We start from the raw sequence: 25,181 nt of genomic DNA on the forward strand, positions 1-25,181 counted from the left end.
TCGATATTTTGTTTTTGTAGCCGTGTACCTCGAAAAGGTCGTTTCACTGAGGTACACAGTATCAAAAGGCTACATGCAGAAGGAAAGACATAGACCTGTAGACATAGACCTGTAATTTTACTCTACTATTTTCTAGGTATACATAGAAAATATTCGGATGTTTCAAGAAATTATTTCCAAGAATTTCGTGTAAATGCACATTTTGTATTTCTCTTATAAAAAAAAAGTGATTTTGTACATGTCGTCCGGCTGGCCGAAATCTCGAGACAAATTTTTCTCCAATGAGAATTTGAACTAGCACTCATTCCGTAACCTACGTCCAACGGAATTTTGTCATATTGTGTCATAACTAGAGACGAGATTTTTATGCTAAAAACCAGCAAAATATGCATCAAAATATTTCCAAAGAAGTGTAGAAATATGCAATAAATATTCCCTCACAGAAATCATATTACTCTATTAAATGTTCATATTAATGTATTGTCTGCTTTTTATAGTCTTGTATGTTAAAACAACACAATTGCAGTAATCGCAACTTTATGAGTCAATTTTGTATAAACACTGCGTGGCAATGATTTTTCCCAAATTGCTTGCTGAAAGATTTTAGCGTTTATCTGCGACAACAATTTTAAGTGTCGAAAAACTGCGTTCTATGTCACAAGATATTATTGGACAGAATTTCAAAAAAGGAACGATCTTACCCGAAACTACAGTTTCTACATGCTCCCCGTCCAACATTGGAGAAATTTTTTGCAGTTCAATGAGGCCTTTATTATTTTTGAAAACTTTTTGAAATTTATTTCTGATTTGCTGTCCCATCTACACGAAAGCAGCAATACGGCAACTTCACTTGAAGTGTGTTGTGTGGTTGTTTTGAGCGCCATAGGGAATAAGTACAAAATATGCAAATATATGTTTTTACCTATAAAATATGCACAAAACTCCAAAATATGCATTTTTATGCGCTACCAAATTCTGCCATAACACTGTTCCACATACGAACCTTCTAAATACAGTACTTAATCTTGCATTTCTAAGTAAAGCCAAACAAAATATTATGTTTTATGCAAAAATCTCATCTGTAGCCAAACAAAATATGTTTTATGCAAAAATCTCATCTGTAGTCATAACATTATGAGATCCAATATAGACTAAGCTGTCATTATATCGTAGGTATAAAGTGAAAAAAAGTGTATAGTTTTCAAGTAAAACGTCGATATTAACAATGGTACAGAACTACCAATGCATATCTCTGCTACCAAGTTTTCAGTTACATTTTATCCTTACTATGACGCCTGCTGGATTTAAGTGTTACATTATTATAGGGCTAAGTGTAAAAAATTATTGAAAAAATATTTTTACTTTTTATTTAAAGTTTATTTTATCTATAAGATGATATTTTTGGAAACGATGACAGGATAAAGTGATGTTATTATTGCTGTAATGACATTAAAATAATAAACGAAAATGTAGCATTCTCCTCCTGAGATATTTTTTGACTACACAATTTACAGACAGAGATCATTTTCTTTCGCATTCCAGAAATTTGGTTAGATGTCTGGATTAGTTTAAAATAGAACTTGGCACACATTATGATGACGATGATGATGTTGATGATGATTATTATTATTATTACTGTTGAAGAATCGGTAGAACGGAGAAAAATTCTCTCTGGCACCGGGAGTCGAACCCGAGGTTACATCTTTACGTGCTGGCTCTTTATACACTAAGCCACACCAGATTCAAGTTCCGATGCCGGATTGTCACTCTCATTCTGAGTTCTACTTACTGTGTTCCCCTTTGTTGGTCTACCCTCGCGTACCGTGTCACAGTACATGTACAGAGGTGCACTCATTACGAGTGACTAAATGGTCGGGGTCCGATTCTTCACCATATGAAAACGCAGAATTACTGCACTGAAACTCCATATGCACGTTTAACACCATAGTTCTTTCGCCGGAACTCAATATTCTTTTCCGGCTTCGCAATTTTTTTAAGCTTTCTGGCGACTTTTCCATTGTTTCAGTACGACAAGAAAGAGCAAACTAATTGAAGGCATTACACTGACTTATTCTTACACAGCGATTTTAAGATGAACTAAACTAAACTAAAATTAGCTGTATACAAAAAAAAAGACACTACAACAGCGGATACATTTATAGAAATAGTAAATTAACTGAAGGCACTACACTGACTTATTCTTACACAGCGATTTGGAGATGAAAAAAAAACAGGCAATATTTACACAAACTACAACAGCGGATAGATTGGCAATCGACACTTTCAAACAGGATAGTAATACGTTTGCACGAACCCAGCGACAAGCGGTAACTGTCAATCAAGAAGGGGTAGTGGTTTGTGGTTTAAAGCTTACAATTCTGTATCTGCTGAGTTCCAATATATAACGGTCCTTTAAATATTTCTTCCAAGAGCTATTGTTAAATGAGCAACATAGTTCCCTATTCCAAATGCACAGTAACTTGCTGGTCTGACACGAAGTATTTAGTGTAACAGTGGTATTTACCTATTTAGGACTCTAAATGATCACGTACGTCCCTGTATGCCATGTGATGCAGTATGATTTTATATTGAGCCGAGATGTGAATTCGTGGAAAAGAAATCTTTTCTAATGCTAAATTGAATTCGTAGATCAGGTTTGTTCGAAGCAGGAAATGTAATGTATTTTTTTTTGTAAATTTTATTGGTCACGAAATCAAAGTGGATCCCAATGGTAAATAAAATCTAACCTATTCTTCCTCTTCTGCTTAGCTGAAGGTCACAATAATGTTCATTTTCTCCAAAAATTAGTAAATAAAAGCTATAATCATTTCGGCCATGCTGAAATTCATATTAATACCGTCATGAAAAGTAATAATCTCACTGTAATGAAATATGAAAATTTAAAGTTGTATTTTTAAAAATAAAGGAACTTCAACAATAGTCATGTTTCAACAGAATTTAGTTTAATTTCAAGAATTGGTAATGAAATTAAAATGTAAAATATTTGGAAATAAAACATAACCTATACAGGATGGAAGGTAAGGTAGTACATTAATTGTAGGATGTGATTCCTTGAAATATAACGAACAAAAAAGTATAATACCATTTTGCTCGTTTTTGCGAGGTTTTTGAAGAAATAGGGGAAGGAAGGGTATTGGCGCTCACCTTAGGAAAACCATTATTTGTTTTCAAAACAATGGTCAATCTTAATACTTCATTCACAAAATGCAGACATGAAATAGTTTTCTTTACATCTGAAATAGTATTACTTAAGAAAATATTATATTTAGGGAACTATTAGGAAAATAATGAAGATGAGTAATGAGCGGTATTGCCCGACACTGTAGGGCGATGGCGCTCAACATAGTAAATAACATTCATGTGTATTTAGGTGCAGTGATCGCATTTATAATTATGTGATCGATTAACCCCACTGCATTCCTTATGTGTCCAGTTTGCACATACAGTATACCGACACCACACTTCACCATCTTCACCGAATTCTCCACACACAGCGCAAGTCTCTTCCACTTCTGGAAGAAGTGTGTTTGGATTAATATCATCTAATTCATCATCGTCACACAAATCATCTTCATCCAGTTCATCTTCTGATGTACTTTCGAATAACTTTCTTATGTTTTTTAATTTTCTTTGCCCTGATCTTTGATAAAGGAGCAATGGTTGATTTTGGTTTTTCAGACTTCTTAGTCTTATGTTTGTCAGCTCTGCGCTTCTCTAAGACTTATAGTTTTTCCTTCATCGGTGATGCTGTAAGTATCTCAGAATGCTGTTTGGTATTGCCGGATCTTCTTTCACTGGTGGTTTTTGAGGGGCCAGGAATAGGTGATATTTGGGTGATTGGTATTGATTTTCTATTTTGATTTGTTTTAATGCAGAAGGATGCGATGGAATTTGAGAGGTCGTCGGCTGTACAGAAGATATTGTGGGTACATTCTTGTGACATATTGCCTTCACACTGGTTGATACTAGTTGCTGACTTGTTCCTTCAATCTGATTTTCGTCGTCAATCAATGAAAGAACTGAATCTTCACCTGGTGGGCTCAAATTCATTGCAGCCATAAAATCTTCATCTGAGTAAACATTTGGGTTCAAGGGCCAAATGCCACTTCTTTTGAATCCATTGGTCGCTTTTTCCATAGAAGAAACTCTACCATATGCTTGATTGAAAAGCTTGCAATGTCGTATGGAGTAATTTTTTGAGCTGCACGAGTCTTCAAGAAAGTTTCGCATTCTTTGTTGAACGATGATTTTAATGGTCCACAGAAGGTGAGGGCAAGGGGCTGCAATCTGTGGGAGATATTGAAATGATGTGGATGCCTTTCTCTTTCCAAAAGGAATATGAAGAAAGTGATGTGTGACTGCTGTGGTTGTCCATTATAAGGAGAACAGGGTTATCGATGGAAGCACTGGTTTCCTTTGCAAAGTGTTGTAACCAGACTGTGAAAAGTTCAGACGTCATCCACTCATTTTTAGAGCACAGTTCTCCTGCAGGTCCATCACACGTAGCTGAGGTGACATTCGTTGGCGCGGGAAGATAAACATCGGGGGAATGTAATGTCCCGCAGCACTAACTGCACAACAGACCTTAATATTCTTACCCCTCTCCCAGCTCGTAATGGCGCCAACTTGTGTCGTCCCTTTAGATGCAATAATGCGCGAAGGAATATGGAGAGTTGAGACCTCCGTCTCGTCTACATTGTAGATCCTCGTGGCTGGAAAGTTGAATTTTGAAAACAGTGATTCAAGATTGCTATAGGCTCGTTGAATTTCATCCTCATTAAATGCCAGAATACGGTTAACGCCTTTTGCTTCAGGTTTCCTTAAGCTCAATTTTGGATGCCGTCTTAGGAAACCATAAAACCAATCTTTTCCAGCTTCCCTTTTGTCTCTGGAAAAATTGTTTTTTATTTCATGTTTTTCTGCATATTCAAAACTATCTTTTTGAGCTCGGAAGCTGTAATATCAAAGTATAATCTAGAAACCGTCAAAACATACTCTTCAGTTTCATTTTCTTGTTCCTCACTGAAAACACCTAAAGAGGGGGCATAAGGCTTTCCCGCTTTTACTCTGTCCTTAAGTGTGCTGAAAGAGATATTGAATTGCCGAGGTGATTGCCGAATTGATGTTCCTGAAGAAACTGCTCTAAAAGCTGTTTTCATGGTCTCAATTGTCCATGCTGCCTTATTTGTACACCTTTCTCTTTTTTTCGGCATCTGTTAATAGTCTAATTACGAAATTAATTAATAATAGAATGAATAGAGACATCGCACTTCGTTAAAATAGAAAGCATAATAATATTTAACATACTGTATGCTTTAAATAACATTTTATTGCAGTAGTATAAGAATATAGGCCTAAATGGACTGTTTTCTGCAAGGAAATAACCTCAGCTGGAGGGTAATACCGCTCACTTGAGCGCCACAACCCTCCATAGCAATATTGAAATTCTTAACATGTAGCGACGAAAGAAGCTTATTACAGATGTTTATAAATATATCAATGTGAAGCTGACTTTATCCCCTACATAAACGTATTAATTGTTAATAATGTTAAAGGATATTTGTTCACATACCTTCAGTTTGAAATATGCGTGTTCTTATAACAAAATACTAACAAAAATATTCTCGTTCACAACAAAGAAATGTGCCTTCCCACGGTAACCATTCAACTACTATGCACTTAGTACAGTGTCCGCAAAATGGCATCACCTCCTGAGCTCTTCAAAATTTAAACCAAGGAGATATATTAGCATGAGCGCGATTGCCCTCTGAGCGGTACAACCCTCCGTTCCCCTAATACTTTTATGCCGACATTTCGATCGCGAATTTTACGAATACTGTTAAAATACGGTTTAATTTCTTGTATAACAACGAAGAGAACGTTTATTATGTTCACAATGCAGCAGTATTTTAATTAGAAAATTGACAGATTTCGAATTATTCGAGTGAAGAAACATTGGAAACATTGATTGTCGGGTCACGTACACAATCTGGCATCGCTGTCAGAACGGCAGACATTTCGCCTAGTACTCGCAACTGATCAGCTGTTGTGATGTTTACATTGCATTAGTGTGCAGTTGGACGTACAGCGATACAGTTTAGTTTATTTCAAAACTACGAGATGCCAGAGTTCACAAATCGTGAGTTCTCAGACATGATCCAGGCCGCGGAAGAAATTCGAAACAGTGAAGAACTACTGGCCAGAGTTCGTCATAATTGGACTAGAAGATGTGAAAGCTGCACGCACGCTGATGGTGGACATTCTGAACAGCACCTGTAAGATGTGAGTGAAATGTGGCTTACAGAGTTTATTACTCTTTATTTCATTATTAATGCCCAGAATTAATGATTCGTAAAACAACAAACTGTATGTTAATTACATCTTGTTCACAAAGTTACATCAGTTTTTTTTTTCATTAATTACAGACTAATATATTAAGAACACTAAAGAACTGATATAGTGAAACAATCACAAGTTGAATAAAATAATGCAAACATACTAAATAATAATTACAAAATAATATAAGGCTTAGAAGTTACATTCAATGAATATGCAAGTGCTAAGTGAACCAATAGCCTATTACAAATTACAAGAATCATAAATTCAAACGTAAATTATAACGATACAATACTGAGGAAAATTGCATATACACGCATACACACAAAAGGGAATTAAACATGAATTTGGAAGGAAGAAAAGGTTTTCAGAAAAATGAGTAAAATATGTACTAACAATTTGTAGGATTACAATGAAGATTTATAATGTCAATGTTAAAAGTAGGCCTACATACAACAATCATGATAGGATAAAGGAACGGGAAAATTAAATCTGAAGCTAGGAGTTATGTGACTTAGTACTGGTCATGTGTTAGAATAATTTACCTTTAAATTGCAATATTGTTCGACAGTTCCTGAAGGAGCTGCATAGGGAGTTCCAGAAACGAATTGCTGATACTGTGAAAGAGGAAGAATAGTGAGCTGTTTTATGGCAAGGCACAGATAATAAAGGGTTATTTTTAGAACGAGTACCCAGGCTGTTATAGGCTTATAGGACAAGAAATTAAAACGCACTGAGATATAGATAGGCGAAGAAGACATTGATGATGCGATATAGGAAAATTAGATGGATATATCTTCGATCCCGTAATCTTACCCATTGGAGTGTTTCAAGAGAAGGTGTAATGTGGTAGTATTTGCGGATATTACAATGTTATGAAATGGCAACAAAAGGGAACAGTCACCAGAGCCTCTACTGTCGAAAAGGTATTTTTGTGCGAGATCGTGCGTATTTGCTTGGTTTCCGCACAAAACCAACCCGCGGAAAGTCTAAAATTCCACATTCAGTATTCCCAACCGAACACACATAACAATTTCCCTCTTCTTACCGCTTAAGTGACATATTGATTTTACTGCTTTAGGCTTTTAACATATTATTTTTAGAGACGTTCAATATAGTAATAATTATAAATTGGAAACTTACCACTGCAATTTCACCTAAATTGCACTGTTAATTATTGTTTTTAAATATTTGCAAAAATTAAGTAAACTCTGCAACTCCTCTAAAGTTACTGCATTCGTGATGCAAGTAACGTTAAGGAAGCCGTGAAAAAATCAACAAGATTCCAGACTCATCATAGACTGGGGGGAAAAAAAGACAGACATATATCACGGCCTGCTGGAGTATAGTAAACATAGAAAACATTTTAAAGCAACAATGTTGAAGATAGATATTTTTGTCTTGCAAATTTGCCGTCATTGAACAGAAACCAAGATGGAGATTTCATTGCAACTAATTCCTCTTTCAGGTATGTAATAAACGATCTTCGCACAAAATAATGTACGATACACGAGCGGTATGTTTTCTTTCAATTCTCGGAAATTAAAAAAGCTCAACTACGTTTCGTTTTTTCAAACTTTTCCTCGAACATGAAAACTTCAACATACCGCTCTTGTAACGCATATTACTATTTCGTAACGACCGCTACATGGAAGTACAGTTGCAAGATAGTACCACAGTCTAGTATATACAGTCACAAAGCTTGAGTTGTGAGGGTGCTAGGAACAATAGACTGTGCCGGTACTATTTCGCATTGTCTGTAATGAGGCGATATTAGCGATCCTAGTGGTTAGCAACTATCTATGGATGCATATTCCCTACATATTGAGCTTCGTGACTGTACAGTATATAATAGACTGTGCTAGTACTCCATGTAATTCTGTAGGTATTATAAAGTGATTTCTTTCGCAACCGCTAGATGGCAGCATAGTGAAATTGATAAATGTCGTCTTGGAAGTCCATTAGGCTGATAAATCTGTTACATGTGATCAGGAGTATTATTATATTTGTATTGCAGTATACAGTATTACAGATTGCAATCAAACGGTTCATACAGTAAATACATCCTTACATTATTTTAACTAAGTCAACTTCAGGATTCATAACTAATGAAAATATAAAATATTTTTATTCCTTATAAGATAATTCATTGTGAAGGCCCAAAGCTATTTCTCACAGAAGAAACTGAACTTATTTGAACAGAAGGAATCTTCGAAATAACCATTACGATCTACGGCCCCACAGTTGGCAGTATTTCCAGAGTTTGGTTCACCTGGAAGCCACTTCGTGTAGCCTGTTGCATTCAATAAATCTCCTGAAAAAGAACGATTAAAAATTAATCGATTTTATCAGCTTCGAGGGATAGATTATTGTACGCTACGATTTTCAGATAATGTATCTGACATTGACAGTAAATCTCAATAAATGTTATATTTTGAAATAAGTGATTTGGTAAGACGACACTGTGACACTTAGGATGTTTTTTTATGTCTCAATGTCGAGGTGGAAAAATATGTTGGATTTGTTTCCAATATCTCTACAGTTAAGTGACTAAAATGTCTCGTAATAATCTCTTTCTATTATCTAATATTATTTGAAATATATTAACATTCTATGTATTTTAGTTTAATTCTGCTACACAGTTTATTTCAGTGTTTAATTAATAGTTCATAGTATTTTGTTGTTTAATTTGTAAATAACTTTTGTATACATGTAACTCTCATCTCAATCAAATTGTTGGATTCTTTGTAAGTTCATGCATATGTATATACACTTTTTGCTGGTTGAGTGGAAGAGAAGGCCTTACGGCCTTAACTCTGCCAGCTAAAATAAATCATTATTATTATTATTATTATTATTATTATTATTATTATTATTATTATTATTATTATTATTATTATTATTATTATTATTATTATTATTATTAAAATCTTCTAGCCTCGACTCACTCGGCGTGGGGAGGAATTCAGTGAGGTAGTAGTGTATAGAAAGAGATTAATATCTGATAGGATTGTGGCAAAATTATTTGTCAATGGAGGCAAAGTTTCAAATGGCTGAGATGCCGGGATCTCTCAACCATGAACTGGACTATTTCAACCTTCATATAAAGTCACAGACAGAAGTATAACATCAGCAGAATACAGATTCACAATTTTATATTTCACTCTGTTATACATACTATAACATTGGAACTGAAAATAAATTAGTCTCCACTCCTGAAAGTATAGAATAATATTAAAAAAATCAAAATAAAAATTACTTTAACACAGAAAATAAAATAATATTTCTTTTTGTCTCTGATAGTGGTGGACACAAGTATAGCATAGTACAATTTTAGTCAGTTTTTTTTGCTTTCATACGCAAAATGATCACTCATTTAGTACTTAGTTAGCTTCCCTTTCCTGTGAATAACCATCCTAAGCCTTTTTTCAAGAAACCAACAAGCTTACCAGTGCCTTTAGCCCCTTTTTCTCGCGACTCTTTCAGAACCATCTCCTTCAATTACATTTTTTTTGTTAGTAATGGCGTGTTTACGCACTCTTCTGCCCAATTCACCCAAAAGATGTTCGATGGGTGGGATTAATATCTGGTGACTGTAGACAAATGTGAAGTTGATGAGAGGTGTTGTAGACGATCCACAAATGAACAATTTCTGAAGTATTTTAGGATCGTTGTCCTCTTGGAAGTACAAGTAATACAGTCTGCATTTCATGAGAAGATCCGAGCAAGGAATGCGAGTTTTTCCTCCACTCTTATAACCTGAACCGGCCGGCCATTGATTGAGCCTTGTTTGTACCAGCCGGCCAATGACATCACTCCCATCCACCTGCTCCTTCAAGATCGCTGAATTATTGGCTTACTCTCCTCTTACCCCACAAGGACCATACTCTCCTCGCAGGGATCTTCCCGTGAAATTTGGACCTGCCAGGCCCAGTTTGTTTGCACTTTTCTCGAAATTGTTTTACAAGATATATATAACTATTGCCCCATCAATAAACACAAGTTTACCTACCCCATTAGCTGTCATACACCCCCTAACCATAACGTCACTATCTACTGACGTGATAGTGGATTGAGTATTTTCCGAATCCCACCCTCTATTCTTTGTTCTCCACACAAAAATTCGTCCATTATTCTGAAAAATGTTAAATTTGCGCTCGTCAGAAAATATAACTTTTTTCCAAAACTCAGAATCTTTGGACACATATTCATTATCAAACGGCACTCTCTTCTTCAATATACTTTGATTATACAGGGCTTCTTTCTTGCCAATCTTGCATAGTACTCATTTTTGAAGGACCACCATTACCATTAGAAGCTGAAGACATCTTACCAGCCGTATCTATCAACAAATGCAGTGTTATTGAAATATTTTAATGGAACCTACTGTATATATGTTTGAAAACAAACGTTTAAGAATTAAAATGGACATGAGGAAGAATCATAGAAACTATTCTGTTATGTAGACAAAGACAGGAAAAGTTATTCTATATTTAAATGGATCTAATGTAAAGTTGCAGTTTTGGTGATACGCCCTTCTGGTAAGATGACCTCGATATCATGTCACTTCCACTCTATATGTGGCGGAAGGATAAGATCGCTGTTAAATCCAGCTCCCTGACCCAAGCTACGGGATACTAGAATGATTCAAATGCTTGTATTTTTATAATCAACGAAGGTAAAGCTATGCCCAAAGGAAAGAATTAAATAATTGGTTATTAGGGTATATCGTATCTTTTTTTTTTTTAATGAAGGTGGCTTGTGCGGAAAAGTTGCGACTTATGGCAGAAAGACCGTAGAAAAACACAAAACAGTAATTCGACAATATCCTGTATCTCCGCATCAGCTCTAAAGTTTCGCGAGCCTAATACGCTATGTGTTTTTCAGATTTTCTTTTGTAGTGCAGTTCTTCGCTTATCTCTCTAAATTTATACTCAGAAATGACTCAGGGCTCACCAAGAGTAGGTGACTGCATTTCCAGCCCCATCCCTCCACCCATCCCTAGCAGTACACTGCTGTGTCAACTGTTAGTTTTACACTGCATAGTCAGACTCCGTTTCGAAACGTGGCATTCCTTTTCTTGACCGCAGTCTAGCTCGAATGTAGCGATCTCTAGCTTCTTGTCCACACACCGATTTACCTGCATCGTTACCACTTTTACACATATTTCAACTGCCTGTGTGTGACTTGGCAGATCTGTAACTGTGGCTGTCTTTATATTTTGTTCTATGTTTTCATTGCTCAGGAGTGTAGTGCGGAGTGGCTCTGTCAAATTAATAACATTCCACGACTGAAGTGTAATCATCAGCTTCAAAGTTAATGCGTGGAACCTGAAACTGCCTAGTATAATAAGTTTTAGGTACTGCCCAAGCTTGTTTGATTTTCTTCCTTCCAAGGATTAGGATGCTATTTCTGTTGTTTGTAGGCTAACCATAGCGATTATTAGATCTTCTGCATGGAAGAAGTAAGCATTTACACTGATTACAGGATCAACAATCTTTTTTATACCTCGATAAAGGGGGCGAGATAGTTTGATGAACCACCACAGATGTCTGACCCCTTCACAACTTGATGAACGTTGTTTAATGCGAAACCATACGGGAGAATATACTTGTATGACAGATTCAGCTATCACACGAAATTCTGTGAAGAATTCCTACGGCTCGTATACAAGCAGAGAATCTTACAAGCGTTGTAAGCCATCGCGATTGAACAACTTGCCCTGGTTTCTTCCTTTCAAGCTCTATCGGTCAATAGCCAGAATGAATTGCTTGAGAGATCTCCAGAAGACACTCCTAGTAAGTACTAACATCGAAGATCCGTTCCATGTTAATTTTGTTGATCTAGGGTACTTCAAAGGTTTTAAATTCGTCACTGATTTTGTCTCGCAATGGAATAACTCTTCTCCAATAGGTCTAGAATGTATTCCTGGACATGTAGTGATACCATGTTTCATTAGATGGCGGAGTGGGAGTTTATTTGCATGAAGAGATAAATTAATCGTTAGAGTGGCCTGCTGATTTCCTTTTCGATACACCATCGATCCGTTCTTTCTTCCTGTATTTGTAGGGGCTTCATCAGAACCAAGTGCTTGTGGACCTTTATGGAGCCTAATCATGCGTCCTTAGGGTTGGCCTAAGTACTTCGTTTGTGCGATTTCAGAATATTCTGATATTTACTATAATACAATTTTATCATTTCCACTACACTACGCTTGCTGATGATAGGAAGACTTGCTGTTTTCCAAACCTCGTTAAGTCTGACGGCAGTTGCATGAGCGTTGTCTTTTACTGAAGTGTGTTTTCCATCTAGTTCGTTTATTTTTAATTCTCTGATCCAAAGAAAATGTGTTATCACATCCTTATAGGTTGAAAATTGCGACTCTCTTATCGGTCCTAGTGCACCGAACAAAAGACTCTCATCAACACAGCGAGTGTGGAATTTTCTTTTTCCAGCCATGACAACGCGGGGAACAAAAGCTATTACATCTACCACTATACCACTGATATGATACACGATTTCACAGGAACAACAGCGATACCAACCTAGCCTGCATAGCTTACCAAATACGACTGCTGGGCAGACGCTACCCTGACTGCCAGCATCCCTCTCTTCCCTCACTCCACCCTAATGGCAGCAAGAACGTACTGGGTCAGAAGTTTTCTTTCTTGTATAGTTCGATTATTTAGTCCTGACAGTCGTCGACAATGTACGCCTTGGTCAGGCGAGTCCATTAAGTTACGCCAAGGGGTGTTCAGGTTAGTCTATCGTTTGCTTTCAGAGCGATCGGATGTCACGCGAGCGGTAGAGCGTTGTGTTTCCAGTACAGTTAGGCCGGTTACACACTATACCGAGAGATGTGTAATGTGAAATGTGTGCCGAGAAATGCGCGAGCGGGGCGAGACAGCATTGTCCACACACAGCGCCGAGAAATGTGTAATCGAACCAAGAGTACAGAATACAAAATAGTTGTCAGTGTCGCGCGGTAGCCATCTTAATTTAACCTATCATTGTGTTTTATAGTATGGTTGTGTTGTTTTAAATTTGTACAGTAATATTTTGATAAATTTAAATATGCTGATCTGTGTGCTGTATGGCAGAGGAAATAAGGAGTCCAAGAACATAACCTATCATGGGTATGTATGAGAGACTAATGACATTATGTACGTAAGTATCCGGAGTTGTTGTTGTCTGTAGTTTATTAATATTTAAATGTAACTTGTATTACAGCTTTCCAAAGGATCCTGAGGTTAAAGCTGTTCGGACATCTCGTGTTGTTGCAACACAATTTGTTCCAGTCAATTCAGGGAGTAGGATATGGATCGCACGATCTTATCATATGTGTATCAGACTGGGGGCTGTGCTGTATATATTTGCACCCTGAAGAACCAAAGGTTAGTTAGATGAGCATTACACTGATAATTAACCATAATAATATTGGTATATCCATTCGCTACTGTAGCCTATATAAAGTAGTATGAATTATTATTTTCAGGAAAGAAGAAGAGTAAAACGAAAGTTTGCTGAAATCTTTCTCTCCCTCGCTCTACTGTGACAGTTGTAGACGAAGTTGGGACCTCCATTATGTCATTGGAACCTGATACTGAAAATTAAATTCGGGTTTTATCGAAGAAGAATAAGGAAGTTAAGGAAAGGGTAGTTTTGTGTACAAAAAGAGAATAAGACATTGCAACAGTATAAATGGCTAGTGGTGAAATCAGTAGGTGACTTGAAAGAGGTGTTGGAAACTGTGAAACAGAAAAATCTTGTTTGAATACGAGTTTTGTGATATGTCACGTTCCATTTCAAAGACTTTTGTATCTCTTTTCAAGAGACACATGAAAGGTTAATGGTAAAAAGCAAAAGAAACAGTGTGATGAAAACGTACCTACCGGTAACAATTAATTTTCTTTTCCCTAACACATACAACTTTGTTAAAGAATTTGATACAGCTCTTCCTAATCCTCGGACTCTATACAAATGATACAGTATCGTAGATGCAATTCATTGTACAGATAAATGAGATATTCATATTCTTAGCATAATATAAATAAAATGTTAATATACAAATAGTTTTGTTTTTTCTATGTTTATTATGTTGTAGCCTATAGTTTGAATCTTATAAATCATCCAATTTCTTAATAAAAATATAGCAGTGGATCAAACCAAGAACCAACAGTTTAATAATACTATAAAGGTAAGTAGTTTACATAATTTCGTGATGCAAAATATAAATTAATGAAATATAACTTTTGTTTATTTTCTTTGAGAGGTTAGATTTTGATTGTTACTCCTCCATTACCATGAAAAGAAAAAAAATTATATTGCATAAAACTGCAATAAGTGTATTTGACAGACTGTTTGATGCGAAAGTGGCTCTGGCTCTGACAATGTGGTCATATTAGAGGAGGCGTTGGAGCTTCTTTCATTGCACCCAATTATATAAAATATTTGGAAAAATTATCAACATCAGACGCGATAGTTCCAGCACGGGTTACTAGGGAAATGACTAGTTTTCATAGTATTGCATCTTGGACCTAACGAGTGTTATATTTGTAACAAGTGAGGGGGGCTGCAACAATGCATTAAAATACAGAAGAATCAAATCTGTATAATTTTAATAAGTGTGGGCTACAAAGTCGCATTAGAATACACAAGTATCGAAAGATTTTTTATTCTGAAAGTACAATATTATTTGTGGCTGCAAACCAAAACCATGTTTTTACCTCGTTATACAACTCGCAGAAGCCAGTGAAATTAAAGAAAATTGTGCCTTCTTTGGTGTATTTTTTCTGGAGAATTACCATTATTCCCTCACTATATTAAACGGCATTTACGAAATCGTATTTCACTTTATCGCGAAACGGAATGATACTGTTCACTTTTTCATGACCAGGAACAGCATTCTCTTCAGTCCAATAATGCAACCCCTTCATCACGAGTACAATGAAGAAAACTGAATCCTTAATAAATTATCGTGTTGACTAGCAAGTAATACATACAGTAATATCTAATATAAAATCATATCTTTTTATTGTTAAGTATTATGTGATCATGAAGTCATAATTTCATTCATAGCCAATATCATGTTGATTGGCATTGCAAATTAGAAACCTAACCTAATTAATGTCTGATTAAATCGGTTATCTGCTTCCATATTTCTTCTTTTATTTGAAGACCTCCTCGGAATAAGGACATAACGAACAAAACTGTAAATTCATGTTTCAGTAGAAAGGAAAATTATTTCAGGAGCATATTTCATTACTGTCACAATCATTTCACTAAACAGGGATAAAAATTTATTCAGCCATTGAGTTCAATGATTTGTTATAAATAAATGCTTTAAAATTTCTTTTCCTACCTACATCACATATTTTAATATAATTTGATGTTACATTCCTTTTTCAGGCGACGTCTTCAATTTAGTATTATTATAGTTATCGTCTCGTGTATCATACTTATATGTATGACACCGAAAAATTTCATTGGCCGATCTGACATATTAGAACAATTTTGCTGTTTTCTGAATTTAAAATAGCTAAAAATGTTTTCCCGATATCTGTGCGTAACTGTAACCGTAATCGTTGACAGAGGTCGAATGTGTCTTGAAAAATTCGCCGGGCTAGCGATCAGAGCGAGAAATGTGTTTGCCTCGCGCGAGGTGAGCGAGAAACTCGTTGTAGTGTGTGACGTTCCATTTAAAACAATGCTTTCGATTAAACGCATTTCTCGGCACACATTTCACATTACACATTTCTCGGTATAGTGTGTAACCGGCCTTAAGCTTTACTGCATTTCTTTACTGACGGCTCCCTCCTATCTCTCCTCCGGAACTCTCCCCACTATTCCTATTACTTCCCATCTTTCGCGTCGCTGAGCTGTCAGGACTAAATAATTGGTCTGTACTCTACTTGCTTACTTTTAAAAGATCTGGCTGATGGGGGTAGCTGCATAGGTATACAGACTATCGTTATAATAATTTTTACAAGTATGCGTTATGAATTCGAATCTTCAGCATTGATGCGGAGACACAAGATATTGACCAAATTTATTTTTCTTTCTCCTGCTCTCTTTCTGCCACAGATCGCAACTTTTCCGCACTAGCCACCTTCATTAAAAAAAAAGTGTTTTCGGTACACCCTATTGATTATCAGAAGAGAATAAAACTGGAATCATTGTCCAACAATAACAATAGTAATAATAATAATAATAATAATAATAATAATAATAATAATAATAGTAATAATAATAATAGTAGTAATAATAATAATAATAATAATAATAATCATCATCATCATCATCATCATCACCATAATGATAGTAAATTAAAAGTTATCTGCAAGCTATAACTTCCTTTAACGGCAAATGTTAGTAAATTTCAATAGGCTACTTACCAGTTACTGTTACAAAAGTTTTCTCAGCGTCAAAGTCATTAATTCCAATTTGCAGATATCTTCCACCGACAGCATATTCATCCCATTTCTTTTTAATAATTGCAAATTCATTTTCTGAATTGAGAACAAGAAGATGTGCTCCCTCTTTCACACACGTCATCTCAGCATTGTACCACGTGTCAGCGGCTTTGTGAAATTTGTAGAGTCCTAAACCAGGCAGCAGTTCATACCCATTTCCACGTTGCGCTTGTGTCGGTGGAGCTGTACGAGGAAACAAGATGCATTACAGAACATTGCGATTGATGTTAATAAATGATCTCTAAGATAATCATTGAACCACTCTATAATACAGAAGACGCTTACAGTATATGTAGGTCAGAAGGGGAACTGTCCTGTTTAGTTATTTCATCTAATCATAATACTAAATTCTATACCTTACGATTTGTGAAATACAAATTCAGTTAAGTATTAATATATTAGTATTAATAAAAAGACGAAAATAGCACATAAGTATAGTCACAACAGCTATTGGATATGTCGTTATTTTAATTTAAACTTGGAAAAATACGATTCTAAAGCTGTGCAACAAAATTCTGTGACGAACATTTTAAGAGGGATTTGCATGTTGTTACTAGGAAATTGTGTACGTTCGTTTCTATTGCGTAAATGAAGTTGTCGATGTTTGCGTTTTCCCACTAATTTGCAGAAATCAGTGGGAATGGGGTTGCCACCACGCAATGCGTCTTCATTGTAGGGTTATGACGTTGTGCAGCCGAAACTAGTGAGTAAAATTACATGTTAGAAGTTTTTTGCTAGCAAATATGCAGAAATGAGGAACTAAACGAAAAAGTAGCGTGCAAGAAAGAGTGCAAATTAACCTCCGAAAACGAAAAAGAATAGACTGGAACGAGTGCAAGATTTCAGGGCAAGGAAAGAGGCATTTTCTAACCTTTTTTCTGTAGTTCAGTTACAATGTATAGATGATTTGGTGAATGTTCTATTCTACATTGACGAAAATCAACGATTGCAATGCCAGATCCAACTGGTGTCAGGGATTTGGAACTAAATCGTAGTTCAAGGTATAAACACTTTAAATCAAATAAAATGCTTAGGCCTGTGAAATATTTAGAATGACTGCAAAGTAGAGTTTCACTCATTCATTAATAGTTTTTTGCACAAGGGCAAGTCTTTCATTGCAAACCCTGCATTCTCTAATCTCCTATTTCTGTCTTCCTTCCAGTACCTGCATATGATCCATGTATCTTAATGTTGTCTATCATCTGATATATTCTTCTGCTCGAACTTTTATCCCGTTCACCATTCCTTCCAGTGCACTCTTCAACAGGAAGTTTCTTCTCAGCCAGTGACACAGCCAATTTCCTTTTTTCTCCCTGATCAGTCTCAGCACTATTCTTTCTTATTATGTTTGCCCATTTCACACGCTCCAATCTTCTCCATCACTTCATTATAATGTCCATGCTTCTGCCCCATACATTGTCACATTCTACACAAAGCAGTTTACTAGTCTCACGTTAGTTCTGTTTCCAGTGGTAAGCAGAAGATGTTCCTTGTTCTACAAAAGTTTCTTTTGCTATTACTATTCTCCTTTTAATATTATCCTATCAGCAGCTCATGTTACTGCTTTTAGCACACCCTAAGTACCTGAAGTAGTCCAATTGCTCCACTGCCATATTTAGAATTCGCACGTTTACCTTCTTTATTTTTCTTCCAATCACCATGGTCTTCATCCTCTTTGCACTTATTTTCATCCCACACTGCCCACAGCTGTCATTAAGCTCCAGTAGCATGTACCGTAGCATCATGTTTTTTATTAACAACGTTAGGCCTATAGCATCGGTAAATCTCACGTACTGCAATTAATTCCACTGAGAAATGTCCATTAGTTTGTGATACGTATTTTTAAAGGTAGTGCTTCATTCTTATAAGGTATTTATAAAACAATCATAATAGAGCACAACAGTATTAATACTAATTAATAAATGTGATATGAAAATTTACCGAAATTTTATGCATCCGAATTATGATAGAAAAGACAATTTCGAAGTTCTCATTTTAGTTCATTTAAATAGAGTATTGTTCGAGTAACACAACAAAATATTACTCAAATTGAATCATCCTTCGTCCATCTTATATTAAACAACGCTAAGTTAGATCAGGAAATCGGAATTTAAATACTTAGTGCCCAAAAGTAAGAACCTCATAAAATTCCGAATTTATATTGTCCATATCATAAAAATTGTATTACTGCACTTCTTTCAATTTCTTAAGTTCCTTACCACTATGGAAAAAATGAATTTTTATTTACAGGAAAAATAGATTCATGTGTAACAAATATAAAACATTATTTATATTCAATGCCTCCAAACTAACCTCTTACTGTAGTCTCTATGTGTACGGATTCTGAATCGGTACACTTCTCTATAGAATGCTCCAAATCCACTTCGAAAGGTCCCGCAACGTCCTGATTTGCGTCATGGTCCATTTTAACCTGTTTCATATAAAATCAATGAAACGAAATTGAAGACTTCGGGAGTAAATAGTGAAAACCCTCAAAATTGAGATTGACAGTTTTCTGGTTGCTAACATCTTATAAGCCATATTATCTTTGATTTGGTTAAATAATTATGTAAATATGTTAACAAAAGATTGGATTATGCTGCTTGAAAAATATGGCAATCCTCTTGTGTTAGTAGTAAAAATTAAAATGTATGCAATTTGAATATGTGGGTTATCGTTATTTACTCCCGAAGTCTTCAATTATTTTATTGGTATATCGATAGATTAATTAAATCATATCACATTATGATACCAAATAAATAAGCCACTTATGCCACCTGTGTTTAAGCTACTGTCAATGGAGGTAACATTAGCCCATTAAGGATAACTTTGGCCCAACAGAGATTACATATTTGAATTGTTATAACTCTCACAAATACTGGCAGGAGCTAGCTGTCATGTACACAGTACAGTTGAAATACTAAGATATACTACATTTTGAGGGAGAAATAAAAATTCAAATAGGCCTCTATTGGCCCAAAGTTACCCTTAATGGACCAATGTTACCCCCGATGTCGATACCCTTTTAAAATTTTGTGTTATATCTACATTTCACCTGCATAAATAAATTTTAGATTGAATATAGATTTACAAAATAATATTTGTATTTTTTCACTCGAAGTAATCTAAAGGGTCGTGATTGCAGACAGGCTTACCGTTGCTATCCAGTGACCTGTGTCATTACGCAGACTCACAGTGGTAACCTTGAGTGGCGTGATGGATGGTAACGTGCATTGCCCTGCCGCCGACACTTCGAAGCGCCAACAAAATAATCCCAGGAGTAACAGAATACACATATTATATATCGTGGAATAAAATCTCATTTCTGAAAATAAATAATTATCAGATTAATAAATATAATATCTGTCGTTATCACTTCCATCTTTATTTCTTAAATAGACTATATTATTTTTAAGATTACCGTTTCAGTCCGTTGCGTCCCACTAATTAATTATTGCCAATCTACACTGAACATTCTGACTAATAAAAATTTTCTTCCATGTGAATTTCAATGCAGCCTTCTACTTATAACTCACCAATATCTATATTTCATTCCATAACATCTGGCAGAAGATCTAAACATTGCCGGCAGAGGAGGAGAGAAGTATAATTGCTATTCAACGAATGGCAGAGGTCTCATTGTGCGCTTGACATGAAGTTGGACCATCTGAAGCTTTCTACCCCCCACACAACTTTAAGAAAAGACCGAAATGAGATCTCTGCCACGGTATAAATCAGAACCAAGTATATAAAAAATTTACAAACTTGGAATAGTTCTATTGAGACGGTTATTGGGGAAAGTGATGATATAATATATTAAGTATGAATTATTCTCACAACAGACAGTATCAGCGGCTTCCCGCTAACCCTAGTGTTTTTGCAATCACTAGAGGAGGATGAAATTTCGAATTCTATAATGCGGGCATATTTATTTACTATTGGCGACAATGATTGTTATTTCGCCATCTATTCATAGAAGTAATAACTACAGAAGCCACACTTGCACAAACAAATTATCGATCACTATCGATTTGTATGGGACAAGTATCTTTGAAAGCCAGTGTACAAGAGCGCGACCGTTCGGCTACAAGTATCATTCACAGAACGAGCGTGGTAAGCACAATAAGCCTCACGTTTCAGTGAAGCCTTCGCGTCGCTCCTCCGTAAAAGAGAGACAGAGAGAAAAAAAGAAGGTTGGTACTCCAGAGCTCCCATGCAGTACCTCCACTTTCAGTTAAGATAATGCAGAAGAGGCAACAACACATCACATCTTGATTTTTTAAATTCCAACAGAAGGATGAAAGCCTTTCAAAACAGAATGAGGAAGAATGTGTTGCTCTACATCTTTCGGTGGTGTTAACAACACGTTTGCAGACACAACGTATATCCCATACAATTATTAACTAATAATTCTTCACATTATGAAGCTATAATTCGTTGCATTCGTTGTACAGGGACATCATTTTATTTTTACTAACATTTTAAATATTAACCTGGCTATACCTTTAGAGAACCGGAAACACCGTTTGCTACCCCTTTCCATGATTGTAGTTCGATGATACTGGCGTAAAACACAAACAAATCACTTTACTAGGTATAGGAGGGAAGAAAAGTAGTTCATCCATTTACGTAAACTAGGAAACATCGCGATTTTGAGTTCGATAATTTTCATTAGGTTTTTTTTTTATTATTTTTATTTATTTTTTTATTTTTTTATTGGGTTATTTTACGACGCTGTATCAACATCTAGGTTATTTAGCGTCTGAATGATATGAAGGTGATAATGCCGGTGAAATGAGTCCGGGGTCCAGCACCGAAAGTTACCCAGCATTTGCTCCTATTGGGTTGAGGGAAAACCCCGGAAAAAACCTCAACCAGGTAACTTGCCCCGACCGGGATTCGAACCCGGGCCACCTGGTTTCGCGGCCAGACGCGCTGACCGTTACTCCACAGGTGTGGACTTCATTAGGTTTTTGTTTAATCAAAATACAGTACAGTATTAAGAATAAGTGTTTTTACTCACGAACTGAGTTATCCATGAGAATGTATTCATTATGCAGTGTATATTATACTGTCTACAGCACATTAGCGTACAATATAGAGAATGAAGTTAAATTGAAAAATAATCATAATATGGATATTTAAACACATTTTTGAAAATGGTGGCTGTTCATTTCCATACAGGCTTCAGTTCTTTTGTGCATATTATCGCACTATAGACTATTGCATCTAATTCCAATTGCCAGTTTCGTCTTTCGTACTAGTAACTCATGTTGATATAATTCTGTACCTACTCTATAAAAGAGTACCTTACGTAGTGTAAATTCAATCTTCACTTCTGCCCGACCCGCACAGATAAAATTACTCAGACAGGCTATCTACTGTCCGTCCAAGTGGTTATGCCGCAGGGTCGTAGAAAGGGGGAAATGACGTGACAGTTAATGACTTAACGAAGCCATTTTATTTAAGTTATTTTAAGCAGTTGTATTAATATTACGTAAACGTTCAATTCCTAACAGGAATTAATGTTTTCAGAAAATACCTAAGACAGCCCAGCTCTTACAGAGGGGCAAGCTGAAGCAGGTGGGGGAAATCGGGATGCGATGTAGGCAAACGGACAGTACCTGTGCGAAAATATGATTCAATATTGATAGCTCTTTCGTCACTGGAAAACGTGAACATATTTCTGGAACGTACTATACTCACTAACTCAGTGTTGTTTACTATATGCGGCCTTGGTTCTGTGTGGAACTTCACTAGTAGAAGGGGTGGGAGTGAAGTACATTAAAAAACCCAGGTACAATAAAAATTGAAGTAAAAATAAAATGATGTCCCTGTATAATCCTCGGAATAGAATATAAAAGTAAGAAACGTCTCATGTACTCATAAAATTAAACTAACTAAAATTAATACAAAAAATGTTCTAACAAGATAACAATTTTCCTTTTTCTTCCTTTCTTTCTTTCTTTCTTTCTTTCTTTCTTTCTTTCTTTCTTTCTTTCTTTCTTTCTTTCTTTCTTTCTTTCTTTCTTTCTTTCTTTCTCTCTTTGTCTGTTTAACCGTCTCCTTTTTTATCGACTTACAATCCAGTGTGATTTAGGAGAGGATACATAGCGGGCTTTCCTGTTCGTATACTGAGCAACACAGAACGAAAAAAAGACTGATGGACGAAAGAAACATATAGTTAGGTTATTATGTTTTATTTAACGACGCTCACAATTACCGAGGTTATTTCAGCATCGCCGGTGTGCTGGAATTTTGTCCCGCAGGAATTCTTTTACATGCCAGTAAATCTATTGACATAAGCCTGTAGCATTTAAGCACACTTAACTGCCATCGACCTGTGTCGGGATCGAACCCGCAACATCGGACACAGAAGGCCAGCACTGTACCGACTGCGCCACCCTGACCGACTGAACGAAAGATACATCAGACAAGAATCCACGTAATAAATTGATAACTTACCTTTAGAAATACTGGGGCTGAGAGATGGCCTCTGTGTCCTAGGATTCTGAATGAACGTGATGGAATTCTTGAACTTTATATAGTAGCCGTTGCACTGGATTAGAGCTCATTCCCAGTGACTCATCCTAACATACGGGTAGGATTATTCATATACTTTATCCCATGAATCCGCAATTATCAAATTCTCATTAGTGTAAGACTCTTTAGTGTTTTATGTTTTATTCATTAGTTCAGAAATATGCGCTCCAGGTGCTCAAAACAGACATGTCCTTGAAATGCCTCTCTGTCTCTTACTTAGTCCACGTAGTGCAGGTACAGTAGCCCTCATTCGACTTCGCAATTTTATATTTAAAGGAGTGTATATAGCAACAATAACCTGCTCTGAAATCAACATGTCTCTGTAATTCCCATCATCGCCGTCAGTGCTAGTCTTCTATCCAGGCGATCCGGATTCGATCCCTGGACTGGTCGTGATGGAATTCGCACTGAACATTGCAGATATTGCAGACGGCTCTACTCAGGTTACTCCTCTTTCCTTCTTCCATTTTACAAATACTCCCCATCTCCCCCTTCCTCTCATCTATCCTCCGTAATAGTAAAAATGAACTGAGAGTAATTTTATACGGACTTCCAATGCTGATGTAGAATTTGAGGGCTTGAGGCTTGGGGCTTATCAGGTACTATAGTCTGGGTCGGCTTACTTCATACCCTAAGGGTGAAATCTAACCATTTTTCCTCCATTACTACATGTGCTAGTGGATTGTGGTGATTTTCTAGTTTGCAGGTTGAATTTTCTTTTGCCAATTTCGTTTCGAATTTTGATACTGACAAATACTACAAATGGTAGTGATTTTGTAACAGGTATGTCGGTACTGGAGTTCCACGAAATTAAAATTGTACTAGATTTCTGAGCCGGTTACTAAAATTTAAACATACTAATAAGTAATTAATATCAGTATTAATATTAATACATAATAGTTATTTTATGTGTTGGGTTGTGGTTATAATTCAAGACTATAGTCAGGTAAGTTTTCGGAGTTAGTACTAATAATTTCATGTGGTCAAACAAAATACATTTTAGGTTAGGTCTCGTGAGTCAATTTTTTAGTCAAACCAATGAATTTCGTATTGCCAGACAAAATACTTGACATGTTGATCCCTTTCCCGTATAGTTTGCCTACGAAAATATGAAGACATTCTTACAAAAACAGCCCTAGTCATTTTTAATGAAAGGACACATTTGCTACTATTTTAAACGTTTATAGACTCCAAAAACGGTCCATTTCAAGTGCAATAGACACAAGGATAAAACACCAGTTGAACGGAAATAGCTGACGTGTTATTCTTTTATTTTTTATTGTTCTTCTGAAAAAATAACAATTGTGACAAGGGTTGTTTTTGTAATAATATTCTTCATACGTTACAGATTATTGAATTATTTAGAATAACCTTCCAACATAAAGCACGGTAAGTAAATAAGTCATTTAGTACGTAGGATCGTGTGATATCTGGTAACAGTTGGCAACACTGACCAGACGGCAATATTTGCTGTTTAGGAACTGTTCTTACAGGATGTGACCCTTACTAAATTCTGAGGATAAGATTTGCTGAGGCAAGATGGACCATCTGATAGCATCGGATTTACGGAGACCGTCCTGGTCACTTGTCGGACTGAAATAATATAATCATCGCATATAGGGAGCACAATGGACCAATATAAGACAATTCATTGATCCATCCCGGATGAAGTTCTCGGAAAGATAGGCAGGAAATACATATCGTTATAAATAAGTTACATGTAAAGGGGTTTCTAAGAGCTGACCCACCAAAAAACAACAGGTTGTTCATTATTGACCTGTTCAAAATCCTGTAGACCCGGATTCGATT

At 36.0% G+C, this 25,181-nt stretch overlaps 1 protein-coding gene across 1 annotated transcript; it reads right to left on the reverse strand.

The window, feature by feature from the left end:
* Nucleotides 1-8,345: 8,345 nt before the first annotated feature.
* LOC138694678 (hemolymph lipopolysaccharide-binding protein-like) lies at nucleotides 8,346-23,330 on the reverse strand. Its single transcript, XM_069818655.1, has 5 exons — nucleotides 23,295-23,330; nucleotides 19,985-20,154; nucleotides 19,143-19,260; nucleotides 16,752-17,012; nucleotides 8,346-8,671 (listed from the first exon to the last, which is right to left on the reverse strand). Exons 2-5 carry the CDS (start codon nucleotides 20,150-20,152, stop codon nucleotides 8,523-8,525), a joined length of 696 nt encoding a protein of 231 aa, XP_069674756.1. The 5' UTR covers nucleotides 20,153-20,154; nucleotides 23,295-23,330; the 3' UTR covers nucleotides 8,346-8,522.
* Nucleotides 23,331-25,181: the final 1,851 nt, after the last annotated feature.

Source organism: Periplaneta americana, chromosome 2 (genome assembly GCF_040183065.1).
Source record: "Periplaneta americana isolate PAMFEO1 chromosome 2, P.americana_PAMFEO1_priV1, whole genome shotgun sequence".
Taxonomy (NCBI): domain Eukaryota; kingdom Metazoa; phylum Arthropoda; class Insecta; order Blattodea; family Blattidae; genus Periplaneta; species Periplaneta americana.